Source organism: Physeter macrocephalus, chromosome 4 (assembly GCF_002837175.3).
Source record: "Physeter macrocephalus isolate SW-GA chromosome 4, ASM283717v5, whole genome shotgun sequence".
In the NCBI taxonomy this organism is placed as follows: Eukaryota; Metazoa; Chordata; class Mammalia; order Artiodactyla; family Physeteridae; genus Physeter; species Physeter macrocephalus.
The window spans coordinates 144,363,187-144,384,498 of NC_041217.1; the positions used below are offsets into that span (position 1 = coordinate 144,363,187).

General features: G+C 36.2%; 1 protein-coding gene across 5 annotated transcripts in view; it reads left to right on the top strand.

The window, feature by feature from the left end:
* SPATA6 (spermatogenesis associated 6) overlaps positions 1-21,312 on the top strand; it is a 151,373-nt gene that overhangs the window by 14,000 nt on the left and 116,061 nt on the right. For 3 of the 5 annotated variants that reach the window (XM_024119739.3, XM_028489411.2, XM_055084634.1), the window contains exons 2-4: positions 11,326-11,463; positions 11,994-12,041; positions 12,618-12,666. In XM_024119739.3, the coding sequence (XP_023975507.1) occupies positions 11,326-11,463; positions 11,994-12,041; positions 12,618-12,666 (235 nt within the window). The remainder of the gene's footprint in view (positions 1-11,325; positions 11,464-11,993; positions 12,042-12,617; positions 12,667-21,312) is intronic. The other 2 variants (XM_024119740.1, XM_024119741.3) reach the window with 1 other exon arrangement.

Sequence of the window (21,312 nt, forward strand, 5' to 3'; positions counted from 1 at the left end):
ACATGGTATATGTCTCCATCTGTTTGTATCATCTTTAATTTCTTTCATCAGTGTCTTATAGTTTTCTGCATACAGGTCTTTTGTCTCCTTAGGTAGGTTTATTCCTAGGTATTTTATTCTTTCTGTTGCAATGGTAAATGGGAGTGTTTCCTTAATTTCTCCAGATTTTCCTCATTAGTGTATAGGAATGCCAGAGGTTTCTGTGCATCAATTTTTGTATCCTGCTACTTTACCAAATTCATTGATTAGCTCTAATAGTTTTTTCGTACCATCTGTAGGATTCTCTGTGTATAGTATCATGTCATCTGCAAACTGTGACAGCTTTTCTTCTTCTTTTCCACTTTGGATTCCTTTCATTTCTTTTTCTTCTCTGATTGCTGTGGCTAAAATTTCCAAAACTATGTTGAATAATAGTGGTGAGAGTGGACAACCTTGTCTTGTTTCTGATATTAGGGGAAATGGTTTCAGTTTTTTACCATTGAGAGTGGTGTTGGCTGTGGGTTTGTCATATATGGACTTTATTATGTTGAGGCAAGTTCCCTCTATGCCTACTCGCTGGAGGGTTTTTATCATAGATGGGTGTTGAATTTTATCAAAAGCTTTCTCTGCATCTATTGAGATGATCATATGGTTTGTATTTTTCAATTTGTTAATATGGTGTATCACATTGATGATATGCATATATCGAAGGATCCTTGCATTCCTGGGATAAACCCCACTTGATCATGGTGTATGATCCTTTTAATGTGTTGTTGGATTCTGTTTGCTAGTATTTTGTTGAGGATTTTTGCATCTATGTTCATCAGTGATATTGGCCTGTAGTTTTCTTTCTTTGTGACATCTTTGTCTGGTTTTGGTATCAGGGTGATGGTGGCCTCATAGAATGAGTTTGGGAGTGTTCCTCCCTCTGCTATCTTTTGGAAGAGTTTGAGAAGGATAGGTGTTAGCTCTTCTCTAAATGTTTGATAGAATTCGCCTGTGAAGCCATCTGGTCCTGGGCTTTTGTTTGTTGGAAGATTTTTAATCACAGTTTCAATTTCAGTGCTTGTGATTGGTCTGTTCATATTTTCTATTTCTTCCTGGTTCAGTCTCGGCAGCTTGTGCATTTCTAAGAATTTGTCCATTTCTGCCAGGATGTCCATTTTATTGGCATACAGCTGCTTGTAGTAATCTCTAATAATCTTTTGTATTTCTGCAGTGTCAGTTGTTACATCTCCTTTTTCATTTCTAATTCTATTGATTTGAGTCTTCTCCCTTTTTTTCTTGATGGGTCTGGCTAATGGTTATTATCAATTTTGTTTATCTTCTCAAAGAACCAGCTTTTAGTTTTTATTGATCTTTGCTATTATTTCCTTCATTTTCTTTCCATTTATTCCTGATCTAATCTTTATGATTTCTTCTGCTAACTTTGGGTTTTTTTTGTTCTCCTTTCTCTAATGGCTTTAGGTGTAAGGTTATGTTGTTTATTTAAGATGTTTCTTGTTTCTTGAGGTAAGAGTGTATTGCTATAAACTTCCCTCTTAGAACTGCTTTTGCTGTATCTCATAGGTTTTGAGTCAACATGTTTTCATTCTCATTTGTTCCTAGGTATTTTTTGATTTCCTCTTTGATTTCTTCAGTGATCTCTTGGTTATTTAGTAGTGTATTGTTTAGCTGCCATGTGTTTGTATTTTTTAATATTTTTTTTTTCTGTAATATGTAGTCTCATAGGTTTGTGGTCAGAAAAGATAGTTGCTACAATTTCAGTTTTCTTAAATTTACCAATGCTTGATTTGTGACCCAAGATATGATCTATCCTGGAAAATGTTCCATGAGCCCTTGAGAAGAAAGTGTATTCTGTTTTTTTTGGATGCAATGTCTTATAAATATCAATTAATTCCATCTTGTTTAATGTATCCTTTAAAGCTTGTGTTTCCTTATTTATTTTCAGGTTGGATGATCTGTCCAAAGGGGAAAGTGGGGTGTTAAAGTCCCCTACTATGATTGTGTAACTGTTGATTTCCCCTTGTGCTTCCAGCCTAGAGAAGTTCCTTTAGCATTTGTTGTACAGCTGGTTTGGTGGTGCTGAATTCCCTCAGCTTTTGCCTGTCTGTAAAGGTTTTGATTTCTCCATCGAATCTGAATGAGATCATTCCTGGATAGAGTAATCTTTATTGTAGGGTTTTCCCTTTCATCACTTTAGATATGTCCTGCCATTCCCTTCTGGCTTGCAGAGTTTCTGCTGAAAGATCAGCTTTTAACCTTATGGGGATTCCCTTGTATGTTATTTGTTGTTTTTCCCTTCCTGCTTTTAATATTTTTTCTTTGTATTTAATTTTTGACAGTTTGATTAATATGTGTCTTGGCGTGTTTCTCCTTGGATTCATCCTGTATGGGACTCTTTATGCTTCCTGGACTTGATTGACTATTTCCTTTCCCATATTAGGGAAATTTTCAACTATAATCTCTTCAAATATTTTCTCAGTTTCTTTCTTTTTCTCTTCTTCTCTGGGCTCCATATAATTTGAATGTTGGTGTGTTTCATGTTGTCCCAGATGTATCTGAGACGATCCTCAATTCTTTTCATTCTTTTTTCTTTATTCTGCTCTGCAGTAGTTATTTCCACTATTTTATGTTCCAGGTCACTTATCCGTTCTTCTGACTCAGTTATTCTGCCATTGATTCCTTCTAGAGAATTTTAAATTTCATTTATTGTGTTTTTCATCATTGTTTGTTTGTTCTTTAGTTCTTCTAGGTCCTTGTTAAAAGTTTCTTGTATTTCCTCCATTCTGTTTCCAAGATTTTGGATCATCTTTACTATCATTATTCTGAATTCTTTTTCAGGTACATTGCCTATTTCCTCTTCATTTGTTGTGTCTGGTGGGTTTTTACCTTGCTCCTTCATCTGCCGTATGTTTCTCTGTCTTCTCATTTTGCTTATCTTACTGTGGTGGGGGGTCTCCTTTTCATAGGCTGTAGGTTCATAGTTCCCACTGTTTTTGGTGTCTGCCCCCAGTGGGTAATGTTGGTTCAGTTGGTAGTGTAGGCTTCCTGGTGGAGGGAACTGGTGCCTATGTTCTGGTGGATGAGGGTGGATCTTGTCTTTCTGGTGGGCAGGACAGCATCTGGTAGTTTGTTTTGGGGTGTCTGTGACCTTATTATTATTTTAGGTCACCTATCTTCTAATGGGTAGGGTTGTGTTCCTTTCTTGCTAGGTGTTTGGCATAGGGTATCCAGCACTGTAGCTTTCTGGTCGTTGAGTGGAGCTGGGTCTTAGCATTGAGATGGAGATCTGTGGGAGAGCTCTCACTGTTTAATATTACATGGAGCCGGGAGGTCTCTGTTGGACCCATGTCCTAAACTCGGCTCTCCCACCTCAGAGGCACAGACCTGACACCTAGACCCCTGTCAGCCACATGGGTCAGAAGAAAAGGGAGAAATAAAGAGAGAAAGAGAGAGAGAGAGAGAGAGAGAGAGGGAGAGAGGGAGAGAGGGTGGGAGGGAGGAAGGGAAATTAAATAAGATAAAGTTATTAAAATAAAAAATTTTTAAAATTATTAAAAATAAAAAAATATTGAATAGTAATTAAAAAGAAAAAAAGAAGAGAGCAAGCAAACCAAAAAACAAATCCACTAATGATAACAAGGGCTAAAAATGTATACAAAAAAGAAAAAAACAAACAGAACCGTTGGATAAATGGTAAAAGCAAAGCTATACAGACAAAATCACACAAGGTCCATCTCCTCAACTTTGGGATGATTCGTTTTCTGTTCAGGTATTTCACAGATGCAGGGTACATCAAGTTGATTGTGAAGATTTAATCTGCTGCTCCTGAGGCTCTGGGAGAAATTTCCCTTTCTCTTCCTTGTTCGCACAGCTCATGGGGTTCAGTTTTGGATTTGGCCCTGCCTCTGCGTGTAGGTTGCCTGAGGGTGTAGGTCGCCTGAGGGCGTCTGTTCTTTGCTCAGACAGGATGGGGTTAATGTAGCATCTGATTAGGGGGCTTTGGCTTACTCAGGCCAGGGGGAGGGAGGGGTACGGAATGCAGGGCCAGCCTGCAGTGGCCAAGGCCACAGTGACGTTGCACCAGCCTGAGGCACGCTGTGTGTTCTCCTGGGGAAGTTGTCCCTGGGTCACGGGACTGGCAGTGGCGGGCTGCACAGGTTCCTGGGAGGGGAGGTGTGGATAGTGACCTGTGCTCGCACACAGGCTTCTTGGTGGCTGCAGCAGTAGCCTTAGCATCTCATGCCCATCTCTGGTGTCCACTCTGATAGCCGCAACTCGCACCTGTCCCTGGAGCTCGCTTAGGCGGTACTCTGAATCCCCTCTCCTTGCGCACCCTGAAATAGTGGTCTCTTGCCTCTTATCCAATTCCAGACTTTTTCCCAGACTCCCTCCTGGCTAACTGTGGTGCAGTAGCCCCCTTCAGGCTGTGTTCATGCAGCCATCCCCAGTCCTCTCCCTGGGATCTGACCTCTGAAGCTGAAGCCTCACCTCTCAGCCCCCACTCACTAAGAGTAGACAAGCCTCTCAGGCTGGTGCTTGCTGATTGGCACTGATCCTCTGTGCAGGAATCTCTCCACTTTGCCCTTTGCACCCCTGTTGCTGTGCTCTTCTCCGTGGCTGCGAAGCTTCCCTGCTGCCACCCCCATCTCCACCAGTGAAGGGGCTTCCTATTGTATGGAAACCTTTCCTCCTTCACAGCTCCCTCCCAGAGGTGCTGGTCCCATCCTTATTCTTTTGTCTCCATTTTTTCTTTTGCCATACCCAGGTACTTGGGGAGTTTCTTGCGTTTTGGGAAGTCTGAGGTCTTCTGCCAGCATTCTGTAGGTGTTCTGTAGGAGTTGTTCCACATGTAGATGTATTTCTGATGTATTTATGAGGTGGAAGTTGATCTCCATGTCTTACTCCTCCAACATCTTGAAGGTCTCTGAAGGATTCTTTTTAATAAGTTTTATAGGGAAGTTCTGCTCGTGATGGATTATCTGTTTTTGTTTGAGAAAGTCTTAATTTTCCATCTTTTTGAAGGAGAATTGCCTGGATATTGAACTATTGAAAGTCTTCTTTAAGTACTTTGAATAAGTCATTGCGGTTTCTTCTGGCTTCATATTTCTGGTGAGGAATCAGCTGTTATTCCTGTTGAGGATTTCTGGTATCTACTGCATCATTTACCTTTTTCTTTTTTTTTTTTTTTCCCGCGGTACGCGGGCCTCTCACTGTTGTGGCCTCTCCCTTTGCGGAGCACAGGCTCTGGACATGCAGGCTCATCAGCAGCCATGGCTCACGGGCCTAGCCGCTCCGCGGCATGTGGGATCTTCCCAGACCGGGGCACGAACCCGTGTCCCCTGCATCGGCAGGCGGACTCTCAACCACTGTGCCACCAGGGAAGCCCGAATCATTTAACTTTTGCTGCTTTCAAGATTCTCTCTTCATCTTTGTCTTTGAACAGTCTGTTTACTATGTGTGTGATTTGGAGTTATTGGAGTTTGTTGGATGTCTAGATTGTTTTTCTTTAAATTTCAGATGTTTTCATCCATTATTTCTGCAAACATTCTGTCTGGCTGTTTCTCCTCTACTTTAGGGCTCGCATTATATCTATGTTGCTGTGCTTGATGGTTTCCTACAAGTCTCTGAGACTACTCATTTTTCTTTTTTCTTTCTGTACCTCAGACTGGATAATCTCAATTGACAAATTTTCAGGTTCATTTATTCTTTCTTCTGCTGTCTTATATCTGCTCTTGAGTTTCTCTAGTGAATTTTTCATTTGTTTTGTACTTTTCAACTCTAAAATCTCTATTTTTTAAAATAATGTCTATCTGTTGATATTCCTTATTTGATGATACGTCTTTGCCACATCGCCGTACTTTTCTTTAGATCTTCAGATAAGTTTTCCTTTAGTCCTCTGTACATATTTATAATAGATGATTTAAAGCTCTTGTTTAGTAAGCCCAACTTCTGGGCTTCCTCAAGGACATTTTCTGCTGACTGCCTTTTCCTCCATGTATAGGTCATACTCTTGTTTCTTTACATGTCATAATTTTCGTTGAAAACTGGACATTTTAAATAATATAATATGGAACTGTGTAAATCAGACTTCCTCTGTTTCCAAGAGTTTATTGTTTTCTTGCTGTTGTTGTTGCTTTTTGTTTGTTTATTTACTTTCCTGAGGCAATGTCTATATTCTGTAAAGTCTATGTTCTTTGTTGTGTGTGGCCACTGAAGTCTCTGCTCAGTTAGCTTCATGGCCCTCTAAAGACAGGGTTTATATTTCCTTAAATGCTTTGAACCAGTGAGTCCCCCAGTCTTTTCTGAGTATCTCTATTGCTGAGTATGTTGGGACATGCTTTCTATGCCCTGCAGGTAATGGACAACTCTGTCTTAGTCTTCACTTCCAACATTTTCAAAGCCTCAAGATCAACCAGAGGTGAGAGATTAGGGCTTCCTTAAGTAATTTCTGGGTATGCTCGTAGCCCTGCACTTGTGCATGACCTTCTAAATTGCCAAGAATGTATCATAGCTTGTCAAAGACAGCCCCCAACACACACACACAGACACACACACTCACACACACACACACACACACACACACACACACACACACACACACACACAGTTCTCCAGCTTTGCCTTTTAAGTGTTTTGGTCACTTATTGTTTGCTCCAACTGGCACTGCCCCAGGCATCCATGTGTTAAACAATAGCTGCTTTTTTTTTTTGACAAATGCCTTGCAGGTAAAGGGTGTTTGTTGTGACTAAGCTCTGATTCAGGTCAAATAAAGAGAAGCCCTGTGAATGGGTGTTGACAATTCCTTAGGCATAGGGCTTTTGGGTAGCTTTATACCTGATTTCCTACAGTGGCTGTAGGGCTGCTAGTTTTCATGGCTACCATGATTGTAAGGGTCTTGGTTGTCAAGGCTATAGCAAACCTGAGTAGAGGAGATTGGGAATAAAGTATGTTAAAACACCACAATATCACTGTTTTTACCAAAATTCAGCTATTTTTCTTGAATAAATGCTCCTCAGATTGTTGCAAACTTCTGGTTAATTTCTAGACCTCTAAAAAGTTGATTTTGACAGTTTTTGTTGGTGTTCTCATTGCTTTTATGGAGGGCTGATTTTTTGTTTGTTTCACATCTGATTTATTTATCTCTCTCTCTGATACAAGTAGAGATATAGGCATAAAAATATATTGATGAAACATTTGAAGTTGCTTACATTCAGACACTTTACCACTAAATATTTTAGGGTAAATCTCGTAAGAACAAGGACATTCTCCTATATAAATTATAATACAATTCCCCCACACAATAAATTTAGCATTTATACAACAATAGTGTCTCATTTAGGGCTCATAGTAAATATTCACCATTTGTTACAATAATTTTAAAATTATAATTGACATACAATATTATATTAGTTCCTGGTGTATAACATAGTGATTCAATATTTTTATACATTATGAAATAATCAGGATAAGTCTAGTTACCATCTGTCACCATATGGAGTTATTATAATATTATTGACTATATTCCCTATGCTGTACATTAATTTCATTACTTATTTACTTAATAGCTGGAAGTTTGTACCTCTTAATCCCTTTCACCCACTTTGTCTGTCCCACCCCCCGCCCCCGCCTCCCCTGTGGCAACCACCAGTTTATTTCTGTATCTGTGTGTCTCTGTTTTGTTCATTTATTTTGTTTCTTTTTTATGGTATTTTTCCTTCTGTATCTGACTTATTTCACTTAGCATGATACCCTCTAGGTGCATCCATGTTGTTGCAAATGGCAATATTGTATTCTTTTTTATGGCTAAGTAATATCCCTGTGTGTGTGGGGGGGATGTGTTTGTGTGTATCACGCCTTCTTTTTGCATTCATCTATTGATGGATATTTAGGTTGCTTTCATAGCTTGCTATTGTAAATAGTGCTGCAATGAACATGGTACATATATCTTTTCTTTTTAAAAAATATTTATTTATTTATTTATTTATATTTATTTATTTGTGGCTGCATTGGGTCTTCATTGCTGTGCATGGGCTTTCTCTAGTTGTGATGCGGGGGGGCTACTGTTGGTTGTGGTGCACAGGCTTCTCATTGCAGTAGCTTTTTTTGTTGTGGAGCATGGGCTCTAGGCGCTCAGGCTTCAGTAGTTGTGGCACGTGGGCTCAGTAGTTGTGGCTCGCAGGCTCCAGAGCACAGGCTCAGTAGTTGTGGCGCATGGGCCTAGTTGCTCCATGGCATTTGGGATCTTCCTGGACCAGGGCTCGAACCCGTGTCCCCTGCATTGGCAGGAGGATTCTTAACCATTGCACCACCAGGGAAGTCCCCATATACCTTTTCAAATTAGTGTTTTCTTTTTTTTTCAGATAAATACCCAGGAATGCAATTGCTGGATCCTATAAGTGGTTCTATTTTAGTTCTGTGAGGAACCTTCGATATACTGTTTTCCATAATGGCTGCACAGTTGACATTCCCACCAACTGTGCGTGAGAGTTCCTTTTTTTCCGTATCCTCACCAACACTTGTTGTTTCTTGTCTTTTTGGTAATAACCATTCTGTCGAGTGTGAGGTGGTATCTCATTGTCATCTTGATTTGCATTTCCCTGACAATTAGTGATGTTGAACATCTTTTCATGTGCCTGTTGGCCATCTGTATATCTTCTTTGGAAAAATGTCTATTCAGCTTCTCTGTGGAGGGGCTGATTTTGGAGATATTTACTCTACTATTATGAAAATACTTTTTCTATGTATGTCGTAATCTTTAAAATTGTGTTTTTGCATACTAGCATATTGTGTTTTGCTTTTTTATCCAGTCTAATAATTTCTGCCTTCTAGTTACAATACTTAAGATATTTACATTCATGTAATTATCCATATGATTGGTTTAAGCCAGTCAGTTTGCTACTTATTTTATATTTGTTCCATCGGATTTTCTTCAACCCCTCTTTTAATGCCTTCTTTTTGGAACTTTCCATGGTATTCCTTTAAAGAATGGCAGAATTTATAGAACTGTGGATAAGGAAAAATGTCATGTCTTTTTCAATATACTACAAATTGGAAAGAGACTCAGTATTTTCCAGTGAGGACAGTTAGAGCTGTTCTGTCCAATAGAAGTATAATTTGAGTCGAGGATATAATTTAAAAATTTCCCCCAGCTACATTAAATAATTAAAAGAAGTGATAAAATTAATTTTAACAGTAATTTTATTTAAGTCAGTATATTATAAGTATTATCCTTTCAACATGTAATTAATGTAAAAGTTGTTAATGAGTTGTTTTACACTTTTTTTGGTAAAAATTCTTTAAAATATTTTTGAACAAGTCTTCAAAAATCTTCAAAATCTTGTATTTTACATTATCTGTCCATCTCAATTTGGACCAGCCACATCTGTAGGCATAACACAGACTTAGAGGGACTCTTAACAGGTTTGGTTTAAATGAGGCAGAGTAGAAAATGAAGCTGATGGACGCAATGAGATTTCTGAGGGCTTTGATTTTAATAATCAATAGTGAATTATTAGGACAAAAGTAGAAAATAGAATAAGGGGTAGATGGAGTCAAAATAGCTAGCATAGAAAATAATCTTAACTGCTGTATACAGAGGGACATGAAGTCTTAGTCATTTATTCAGTGCAATAGTCTATATTAAGATGGTAGATGATAGTGGTTTTTATTCTAATAGTAACTATAGCTAGTATTTATTTTTTTACTTTATTTTTTAAAACATTTTTATTTATTTATTTATTTATTTTTGGCTATGTTAGGTCTTTGTTGCTGTGCGTGGGCTTTCTCTAGTTGTGGCGAGTGGGGACTTCTCCTCTTTGCGATGCACGGGCTTCTCATTGCAGTGGTTTCTCTTGTTGCAGAGCACGGGCTCTAGGCGTGCAGGCTTCAGTAGTTGTGGTGCACGGGCTTAGTTGCTCTGTGGCATGTGGGATCTTCCTGGACCCGGGTCAGAACCCATATCCCCTTCATTAGCAGGTGGATTCTTAACCTCTGTGCCACCAGGGAAGCCCACTAGTATTTATTTAATGCACTGTCAGGCACTGTTCTAAGCACTTTGAATGTGTTGTATTGACTCATTTATTGTGTGACTTTAAGTAAGTAAATCACCTTCACTTTATTGGGGCTCTATTGTTTCCCTATATAAAAAATTTGAAACTGTACTAGATAATTTCTAAGCTGCTTCTTAATATGGAAAGTCTGTGTTTTTGGATACATTGATGAGGAAGTAAGAATTTCTGTTCTCAGGGAATTTATAATCAAATAAAATAGGTGAGGTGTACCCACTTCATTAAGATGCATAGAGACAATAATTAGGGCCTTAAGAGAACTATAAAATGCTGTGAGAATTTAAAACTATTTACTTGAATATAATAAATTCACAATAAATGTTTGAATTAGATTGAATTGAATAGTGATAGTTGGTGAATCAAGAGAAGTTTTGTGTATGGGATGGCAGTTAATGTAAGCCTTGGGAGGTAGAAGTAGATGAGGAGGAGATGGCATGGAGTAGAAATGAGTAATAATCCAGATAATGGAAGAATGCGAGGCAAGAAAGTAATGTGTGCGTTCAGAAAACAATAACAAATATACTTTGATTGTATTTTTAGGAGGTGTCAAGTAATATTGCTATGTGATAAGTTGGATTCAAATCTTGGAGAATCTTCAATAGCCTACTAAGGGTATGGTTGATCACTGACAGTGAAATATGGCAGGAACTGGAGAGACTGTGCTATGTATTTTTTAGAAACCCTACATCTTATGCCTATACTTTGTGTCAGTCCTGAGAATAGTTAAGTGCAGTTTTATATTTAAAAAATATTTCATTGGGCTAGAAACTTACAGTTCACTTGCTTTGAAAGTTTGTCATATTTCTTTTGATGAGGGTTTGTATGGGCTGCGACTTAGGGTGATACAGGTCAGATTTGTGCTTTTTTTGGTATTTTTTTTGTCCTCTAGTATAGTGCTTTATTTCTGCTGAGTCTTAATCCTTTGTGATTAAATGATGCTGAATAAGTTTATGTCAGCATTCTACATAAAGTGGGAGCCTGAGGCTTACTGTTTAAAACTATTAGTGTCTGTCCCAAAAGCTAGTACATAGAGTTTCCATTGTGGTACAAATAACCAAGTGGAAAATCATAGATTTCTCAGAGGGATGGAAGTTAAAAAAGGCATTTCATTTAACTCTGTAAACACTAGAATCTCTCTCTTTTTTTTTAACTTGTGCATATTTTTATTAGCTTAGCAGACTAGTGTTTTTATGTAATGTTTGGTAAGTTGTTTTAGTACAGTAGTTCAGGGAATTCGTGAAGCAGTCACATTCATCTGTCTAATTTCTTTCAGGTAACTTGCCCAGGAGTGGTGCTGAAAGACAAGGAGGACATCTATCTTAGCATCTGTGTGTTTGGCCAATACAAAAAGACACAATGTGTCCCAGCCAATTTTCCACTGGTCTTCAATGCCAGAATGGTGTTTGAAAAGGTGAGTTCAAATATCCAATCAAATGTTAACCAATAAAAAATCAAAGTGATTCTAAATTTTGAATAACACATATTACTATTGTTGACTGTGCACTTTGATTTAATTCAAAAGGAGATTTGTAACTTAAATCTGGAAGCTTGAAAATAAATATGCATTATATTATACATTGAGTCAGTTGCCTCTTTTTTGTGATGGATCAGTTTACTTCTAAAATTGTCTTAGTGGTCTTTATGTAAAATATAGCACCTTGAATTCTAAGTAATCATTTTCATAAAAGAGATGGGGGGAGATATCGATAAGTAAGAATAGGTCATATTTTGCTTATGGCTGTCATGTGGTGCTTCTTTCTATAAGTCGTTTCTTTTTTCCCCCTGAATCTGGTGCTTTTAGGTAGTTATTACCAATTGTATTTCTCACTTTTTTCTTTTCTTCTCTCCTTGTCTACTTCCCTCTTTCCTTCTTTCCTTCCCTCCTTTCTTCATTTCCTCCTTCCCTCCTTCCTTCCTGTTTCTCCTTCCTCTTCTCCACAGATAATTACTGAGTACCTGCTGTGTTCCATGCTCTGTTCCATGCACTGGGTAAAAAAAACAAACATGCTCCCCTCTTGGAGCTTTCATTGTAATAGGTGAAACAGACAATAATCAAGTAAATAGTAAGTGTCATGAAGAGAATAAAGGGAGGGTAAGGGGACAGAAGGATTAGGGGGATTGTTTATTTTAAAAGGTGGTCAGAGAAGGTAATAACATTGAAACTGAGCCTGAATTATGAGACAGTATCAGTTATTTAAAGGTCTAGGGTAAAAGCATTCTAAGCAGAGGAACAGAAAATATAAAGGTGTCTTGTTGGGAATAAGCTTGATGAGCTGGAGGAACACCAAGAAGGCAAGTATGACCATGGTAACAAAGGGAGGACTGCTGGCAGATCAAATTGGAGAGGGAGGCAGAGCCAGATGTAATTTTCGTTTGTTGGTAAAATCTTGTATAGTGATCATGGGAAGCAGAAAGGAAGTGACAGTTCTCAATAATGTCAGAAGTTTCTTTGGTTGGGAAAGGAATCCTTTGGGAATGAGAAGGAAAACACAAAAACTATTTCATATATGTCTTCCTTTTACGTTCTCTTCTCTATCCTGCTTCCCTCTGCCTTCTCTCACTTAGGTGTTCCCTGAAGCAGTAGACCCTGGAGATGTGGTTGCACAGCTTGAATGTAAGTTTTTAACTTTTAATTTCTGATTCTAAGAGATTTTAGAATCATGCTCTTTAATCCTGAGTTAGATAAAAGTCAAAAAGGGTCTAACAAGAACTTCAAAAATCTTGAGGTGAGAAGTTTTTTACACTTTTTAGAATTTTGAAAAATACCTGGAAATAATAAAAAATACGTGTGCTCCAGAGAGATGGGGAATTTTTCCTTTTTCTGTGTTTTGATCTGTGAATAACAAAAAGACTTATCTGAACTATGTATTGATTTAAATGATATGGGCTGTTAATGATGTAAGAACTGTGATTCATGTTAGGTGGGACTTTGCCCTGCAAACAAAAATATGTCTTTAACCTCACTGTGTTGCAAATCAAGAGAGTAAATAATAGAAGATTGAAGTAATAGTAGCTTAAAATATATATGCTTTTGCATTTTGTGTTATATGCAATATGTTAATAAATTATTTGAAAGTGATGTATTCAAGGCTGTGGTTAACAGTAAATTCTTCAAAGTACTAGGGATCAACTATAAAAAGATCCAGTTTTTTGTGAGAGCAGCAATGCAAAGGTATACGTTTGGGAATACGTTATTCGAACTCTGAGTATGAAATGAAAAGCTGTGTTATTTATCCTTGTAATCAGAAAGGGATTAGGGATTACCATATTGGTCTAATATATAATTGTGGCCCAAAACGCCAACAATATTGAGCATCATCAGTGTCAACTGTCCCTTCCATACCTTTTGCACCCCGTTGGGACTCTAGAAATATAGAAACATGCAGCCTGGAACCATGCTAGAATCTGGGCATATGGGTAGAAATAGGGCTGGCTCATTGTTTTACTTTCAGGGAGTTAATTGTTTAAAGAACTCTTTATGGCTAATGTCAATATCGTATTTATTTTTTATAGCTGTTCTTGCACTTGGTATTCTGTCTTCCACTCTGGCGGACTAGTGAGGTGGCAACTTGGTGCCAGTGCGTAATGACTTTTAATTTTCTTGAACATCCTGTTCAGTATCTGGGAAATTGTGTATCTTAGAAAATATGAAGATAATTATTTCCCTTATTCTGAAATTCTTTTGTTAAAAAACATAATTTTTCCTATTTTATTTGAAATTTAGGGTCTCTAAGAGTACTTGGTGGTTATTATTATTTGGAATCTTTCTTGTCTTGATTTCCCTGATTCAGTTTTTCTCTTAGGTTTCCTCCTTCATCACTGACATTCCACTTTTTGGTATCTTTCTCAAATTCCTCTGGCTTCACTTCTCTGATCTGTTTTTACTTAGTTTCTACTCTCTCCTTATATGATATTCTCCAAAGACTTTTCATGTTTTACCTATCTTCTGATGACTTCCACAGCAGTCTTTATCCCTGATCTCTCTTGTAAGCTTTGGGCCCCTTTTCTTTTACTTATATTTTCCTCTCAGCTTTGCAGTTTTTTGTTGTCCCCTAACCTTATTAATATGAAAAATTAAAACTATACTAAAAGTGGAAAAGATGGAATGATGAAGTATCATATACTTGTCAGCTTCAACAGTTTTTGACATTTTTCCCATTGTATTATGTTTACCCTGCCACTTAAAAAAATGTTGGAATATTTAAAAGCAAATTCTATACATATATTATTTCACTGGAAATATTGTGGCATGACCTCTAATTGATACAGGCTTTTTTGAAAAAAATATAACCACTATATTGGTATCATACCTAACAAAATTAATAATAATTCCTTAATAACATCGAATACTTAGTCATTATGCAGGTTTCTCCAGTTGCCACCAAAATGTCTTTATACAGTTGGTTTGTTAAAAATCAGGATCCCATCAAGGTGTGGTTCACATATGTATATGGCTGTTTAGCTCTTAAGTTTATTTTTTTCTATAGTAGTGTCCCCTCACTTTTTTTTTTCCTAATGCTGTGAATTTGTTAGAAAAATCAGGTCCTTTAGAATGTCCTACAGTTTGGATTTGGCTGCTGCTTCCTTAAAGTGTTGTTTAGCTTATTCATCACTTATATTATGTAAACTGAAAATTAGACCTAAAAGTTTGGTTCGATTCAGGCTTATTTTGTTTTTTTGGCAAGAATCCTTCATAATTGGTGCTCTGTACTTATTATTGCATCATATCAAGTGGCATATAATGTCTGATTGTCTTAAGTTTAGTGATATTAAGATTTATCTTTCGCCTCCAGTCAGCACCAGCCTGATTCCTCCATGATAAACCTCCTCTACAGCCTTTCATCGAACAGCTTCAGCATTCCTTGAGACCTGTCTTTTCATTAGGGGTTACCAAATGTGATTTTTCTAATACTGTTAATTTTTTCTATATGTGTTAGCTGGAATTTTTCTGTAAAAGATATTTTCCTTATCAGCAATGTGATGACCCTGAAATACTGTTCTTATAGGAAAGGTTAGTGTCATCTTTCCTTTCCTTACTTTAATAGCTTTAGTGAGGTATAACTTACATATCACAAAATTTACCCATTGTAACTGTAGTTAAGTGATTTCTAGAAAATGTATATATTTGTGAGCCATCATCACAATCCAATTTAGCATGTTTCCATCACCCCAAAAGTTCTGACACCTGCTTGTACTCAATCTCTATGCCCACTTCCAATCCCCACAACCACTGATCTATTTTCTATTTTTATATATTTTTCTTTTCTAGAAATTTTATATAAATGGATTCTTATAACATTTAGTCCTTTGTGCCTGGCTTCTTTTACTTGGAATAATGTTTTTGAGGTTTATTCATGTTGTTCTACATATTAGTAGTTCATTCCTTTTTATTTATGAATAATATTCATCTTGTATGGAAATTTTTTTCCCCTTCCATTCACCATTTCGTGAACATTTGGATTGTTTCAAGTTTTTGGCTATTATGAGCAATGTTGCTATGAGTATATGGATAGATGCTGGCTGTATCCTAAGTATATGTCTAACTTTTTAAGAAACTGTCAGCCTGTTTTCTAAAGTTACTGTACCATTTTACATTACCACCAGCAACGTATGAAGATTTTCCATATCATCCCCAAGACTTGATATTGTTAGTCTTTTTGGAATATATAGATGTGTAGTGGTATCTCAATGTATTTTTAATTCGCATTTTAATACTGACTAATAATGTTGAGCATCTTTCCAAGTGCAGATGAGCTATTCATGTAGCTTTTTCTTATAAAATGCTTGTGCAAATATTTTGCCCATTTTTGAACTGGGTAGTTTGTCTTCTTACTGAGTTGTAAGTTTTTTTTTTCTTTATTAAATATTCTAAATATAAGTTCTTTATCAGATATATGATTAGTAAATATTTTCTCCCAGTCTGTGGCTTATTTTTTTCATTCTTTTAATGGGGTGTTCTGAAGAACAAAAGTTATAAAGTCCAGGTTATCAATTTTTTTCTTTTATGTATGATGTTTTTGATGAAGTCTTTGCCTTACCCAAGGTCACAAAAATTTTCTCTTTTCTGCTACAAATTTTATAGTTTTATACCTTACATTTAGGGCAATAGTCCACTTTGAGCTAATTTTTGTGTAAGTTGAGAGGTAAGGATCTATTTTTTCTTTGGTAGATGGTACAAATGCTCAAGGAGATTCAAGGACCCCCTTAATTGGGCAGTCTGATAAATGGTCAGATACTTGAGTAACCTCAGATAAGATGCTTAGAACAGTCCTTGGCACACAGTAAACACTTAAAATGTCCCTTGTTAATTTTTATTGGTGGTGTGGTATTTTATTACTCTTATTATTGGGGAACTGCCAAGTTCCATTCATACTATATCTGCACCCCAGAATCACCAAGCTTCTGGGGAAATATATATTTATGATATATAAATATAAAGTGATATTAAGGGACAATGACATTAAAAGCCAGATAGGGCTATTTTACATTCATAGAGAAGGCATTCTCTTTAGGGAAATGGTTTTAATCCTGGAATCTACCAGACTAAAATTAATTATGACTAAAGCCATTTCCTGGGAACCATTTTTAGGCAAGAAAGAGAATGAAAAGTTTTCTACTTTATAGACTACTCTATTGAAACTGGATTTTCATCCTTTCTCACTGAAGGTTTGTAGATTTTCTTCTATAGACACACACACACACACACACACACACACACAAACACAAACATACTCTGTCACATGTACACAGTACACTCGACCCTTGAACAATGTGGGTTTGAGCTGTGCAGGTCCACTTATACATGGATTTTTTTCAATAGTAAATACTACAGTACATGATCTGTGGTTGGTTGAACTCGTGGATGCTGAACTGCAGATTCGGAAAAACTGCAGATATGGAGGAACCATTTATATGGAGGAACTGATATGGAGGGCCGACTATAATCTATATGTGGATTTCAACTGCAGGAGGATGGTCACCCCTAGCTTCTGCATTGTTCAGGGATCAGCTACATACTGCCACAAATACACTGCCTGAAAAGCCCTTCCTACAGATATGGATTTGCCTGCTCCCTCACTTCTCTCCAAGTCACTCCTCAAATTTATCATTATAATGAGAGATCTTTTCTCACCAAAGTATTTAAAAATAGCTCCCCTTTTTGGTCAATATCTCAATCTCTATCCCATTATCTTTAAGGTTATTATATCTTCTACACCAGAATACTTTGAGAGTAAAAGAGTGTGTTTTTAGTATTTCCACCAAGACAACAGCTGTGAAAAGGGTACTGCTCAGGGCAAATAGGGATGAATGGTCCTCCTGTTTTTCTTCCTAGCACTGATATATTATTTATTTTTTATTTTCGCTCTCATTAGAATGATAATTTCATAAGAGCATTGACTTTTTCTTTTTTGTAGCTGCTGTGTGCATATGACAATACTTGGCACATGCTAGGTATTTGATGTTCAAGGAGTTATATAAAATATCATAAATGCATCATATAACTGCCTCTCATTACTGTTTTCATGAGTGTTGGAACTGTCCTACTGAGAGATACCTGTTTGCAGTATATAATCCTTTGATTAGGAAATGTATTTTGTATTTGAAAATTTGTAATATAATAATAGCTGCTCTGGCTTCATTCTCTTCAACGTTTGGATAAAGAGAAGATGCGATCTTTATTTATATTGCAGTAGATTACTGGCTGTCCCTATTGTTTTCTCTCGCCTGTAGGGAAAAATAGCAGTTTCATTATAGCCTCTGCTTTTCAGCTTCTGGAAATTAGTGCTTACCTGGTGTCTGGGGTATTCAAAATGCTTTCAGGTGAAGATTTGAAGGCTGAGAATAAATCCTTCAGTGTCTATGAATGAGAGAGTCCCTGCCTCAGTGGTCAGGAGAGCTTGTAGGACTCAGGATTCATATTTTAAATCCATGATGGCAGATGCATTCCCAGCAGTTCGCCCTTGCAGTTAGGGCAGGTAAATAGGCATTTATTGGAAATTGTTATAGCAATTACTCTTGCTGGTACAGAGTGTTAATGGCATTCTGGCACTCTCTCTCAAGGTGTTTATGGTAGCTTTTGATTTGCTCCATGTGACTAAGATTTCTGGAGTACTGTAGTACATTTACTTTGTAACTTGGGTTGAAAGTACATGTGAAAATGACAATTTTTACAGGAGAAGGAGGGAAATTGTCATTATTTAGTTATAAGAAAGAGCAACTGTAAAATGGGATTAATTATACTATATGTTCCAGGAGATGTAATTTACATGAACCTACTATTTGGTTTCCAGGAACATTAGTTCTCTGAAAACTTTTCCATTAATAATTTAAGGTCTTTTCTTCTTGAAGTATTTTTGCCAAAATATAAAAGAATAGAAAATTGTTTATAGAAATTAGGAAATAGTTTTCTCTTTAGAAGTTAATTTATGTTCTTGTGATAAAATATAAACTAATTAAACCCAAGCAATTACTTTTCAGGCCACTTCTTTACAATTGAGGAGTTTCAATAACAATTCTACCTGTATTGTTTATTTCATTACTTCACTTTGTGTGGCAGTGATTCACTGTGTCAATGGTAGATTCAGAAGGTATATAATATATTGACACAAATCTTAAATTTGTTTTCTATTTAAACCCTTTGTTTTTAAACTTTATACTCTTCTTGAGATCAGTGATACTTCTGAGACCACTGATACCTTTAGCAAACTTATTGGAATTAAAAACTATATTTGGAAATATATTTTGTTAACAGCTGTGTTTGTTTTTCTTTCTTCACTGTAAATTGTTCACAGAAATAATACCTGGCAATACTAAACACCCATGTAATATTTTGATGGATGTTTTATTGGCTGTATTCTGCTTGTGTTTGGCCCCTTCCAGAATGATTCTGGCTAGTGTGGGGTACTTTTGTTTCACTTATATCCCTTATAAAAGGGCTATTTCCTTCTTTGGCTTTATTTTTAGCCTTTTACTTTCCTTTATGAAATGGTTGTTGTTTTTAATATTTATTTATTTATTTGAAAAGAAAGTGGAACTTTTTCTTCTGTCCAATTTACAAGTACTGAATTTGCAGTGTCAAAGCAAGGCAAGTTCTTCAGACTGGAAAGGGTAAGCACATTGTGCACATGGTGTTAGAACTTTTCACCCAGAGAACTACCAGGCAATTAATTTTATTATTCTGTAGGACTTGCTCTCAGACAAGGTATATACATACATATATATGCATATATGTAAATATTAATGTCTTACCTTAAGACTAGTTTTTACTTATATTGAAATTATATTTTTAATTGGTTATAGAATTATTTTATTTTTCTTCATAGCAGAGTTACATGTAGTCTACAGAGCTGATTGCAAACAGCAGTCCTGTAACATCCCTATCCTCCATCATTTCCTACTCCCCTAAGGACTGCTTTTCTTTTTTTAAAAATTGTTTTTCTTTGTGTTCACCTCCGTGTCTCCAACATGCTTATACTGCATTTGAAACGTTTGATTTTTAAATATTGGACATTATTTCTACTTTCCCTTATGGAAAATGAGGATTTAAATACTTTTCATACGTTCTCTCTTTGCTCTCAAAAAATATATATGCCCATTTTCTGCCTTTCTCTTCTCTTAATACAGTTATATCATAATTTTTGACTATATTGTTAAGATCATGTAAAAAGTATTATAGCTGAACCATGTGGTATATATACTATCATACGTTTTCTGCAAGGATTTTGTTTTCACTTGAACTAATAATTACTTTCTCTCCTTTGCTTAGTTTTATAGTTTTAGTTTTTTTGTTTTTGCTTAACTTAACCCCAATTCTCCCTCAGGTATTTACATTATTTTCTCACAGTTTAATGTTCTTTCACTTATGAATCATTTTTGGTTATTTTGCCTAGAGGCCTAAAATTTTTTTGTTTATTTTTAAAGTCTAATAATTTTACTAGAATATGTCCTGAAGTTGCTTTTTATGGCTTGGTACTCTTAAGTACAGTGCATTCTCCTTCATTTGTAGTTTGTAATCTTTTTTCATTTCTGTAAAGTTTCAGGAACTATATATACCATTTAATATTAATTTTCTTTCTTTACCTTAGTGTTTTTTATCAGGGTCTATGTTGGATATTTTTTGCATGTTTAGTATTTGTTATTTTCACTCATATTTTAAAATCTTTTTGTTTCTTTTTGATTAAAAAAACTTTTTGTTCTTTTATTTCTTTTAAGATACTATCTGTTGTGATTATTTGCTTTTGTTTTAGTTTAATCTTCATTTCTGAAACAACTTCCTTCTCTATTTCTGCTTCTTTCCTAAGTTATACCATCTTTCTTCTGTGTTTTTCTAAATTTGACTTAGGTAGTTGCTTAATATATTACTTCCTTAATTTTCAAGTAGTAGATTATAGTTTTTATTTATTTTGCAAGCATATCTTTTGGATGCTTTCTCTGTAGGAACTTTTTTCTTTTGCTCACTATTATTATCTTTTAAACAGGAACTTGATATGTGTTTGACTGTGATCCTTTTCTTTGCTCATTCTTAATTTAGGTTTTTTCCCATGAATTCTTAGAAGGAAGCATGATTTAGGATAATTTTTTATAGCTTCACCAAGCTCCCTTATGTAGTGTTCAAAGTATGGTGGCTTGCTTTCTGGAATTTTCTGCCTTTGTTCCATTCCACTTTTGTTAGTTTTTTTCTGCTGTTGTTTCTTTTTCTGCGTTTTCTCTTTCTACATTTTTATCCTGTTTATTTTGTATGCTGTTCTCTACAGTTTTTCCTGGTTTCTTGTGCTCCATCCTGTCCAGGAACCCTGGGTGTTCAGTTTCTATAGTTCTTACAGGCTACCAGACTACTTTACCACCTTTGGACCTTACTGTACTCTTTTGAACTCACCTGCTATTGGAATGGGCAAACACCCTTCCAATTTCAACTGCTTTTCTCAGATTGATATACTGCTTCCTACTGAGTACGAGTTGGGTATTTAGGGTATCTCTTCCCAGGTCCTTTAGGTACTCCCTTACTTTCTTCTGCTTCTCCTGCATAGATAGATGCTGATACCTCACAGGTTTTGTGGTTGTTGGTGGTTTGTCATCTCATCATCTGCTTTATCTTAGGGTTTGTGGAGATATCTTTCATCTTATTTTATTGTAAATGTCTGTAGTTTTCTGCTGTGTAATTGCTGCATATGTTTTTATGGAAGGGAGGTTTGGAGAGACTTGAAAACTCTTGTCTTCACTTTTATTTTGTGTTTTGTGTTTTTGCTTCTACCTTTCATAT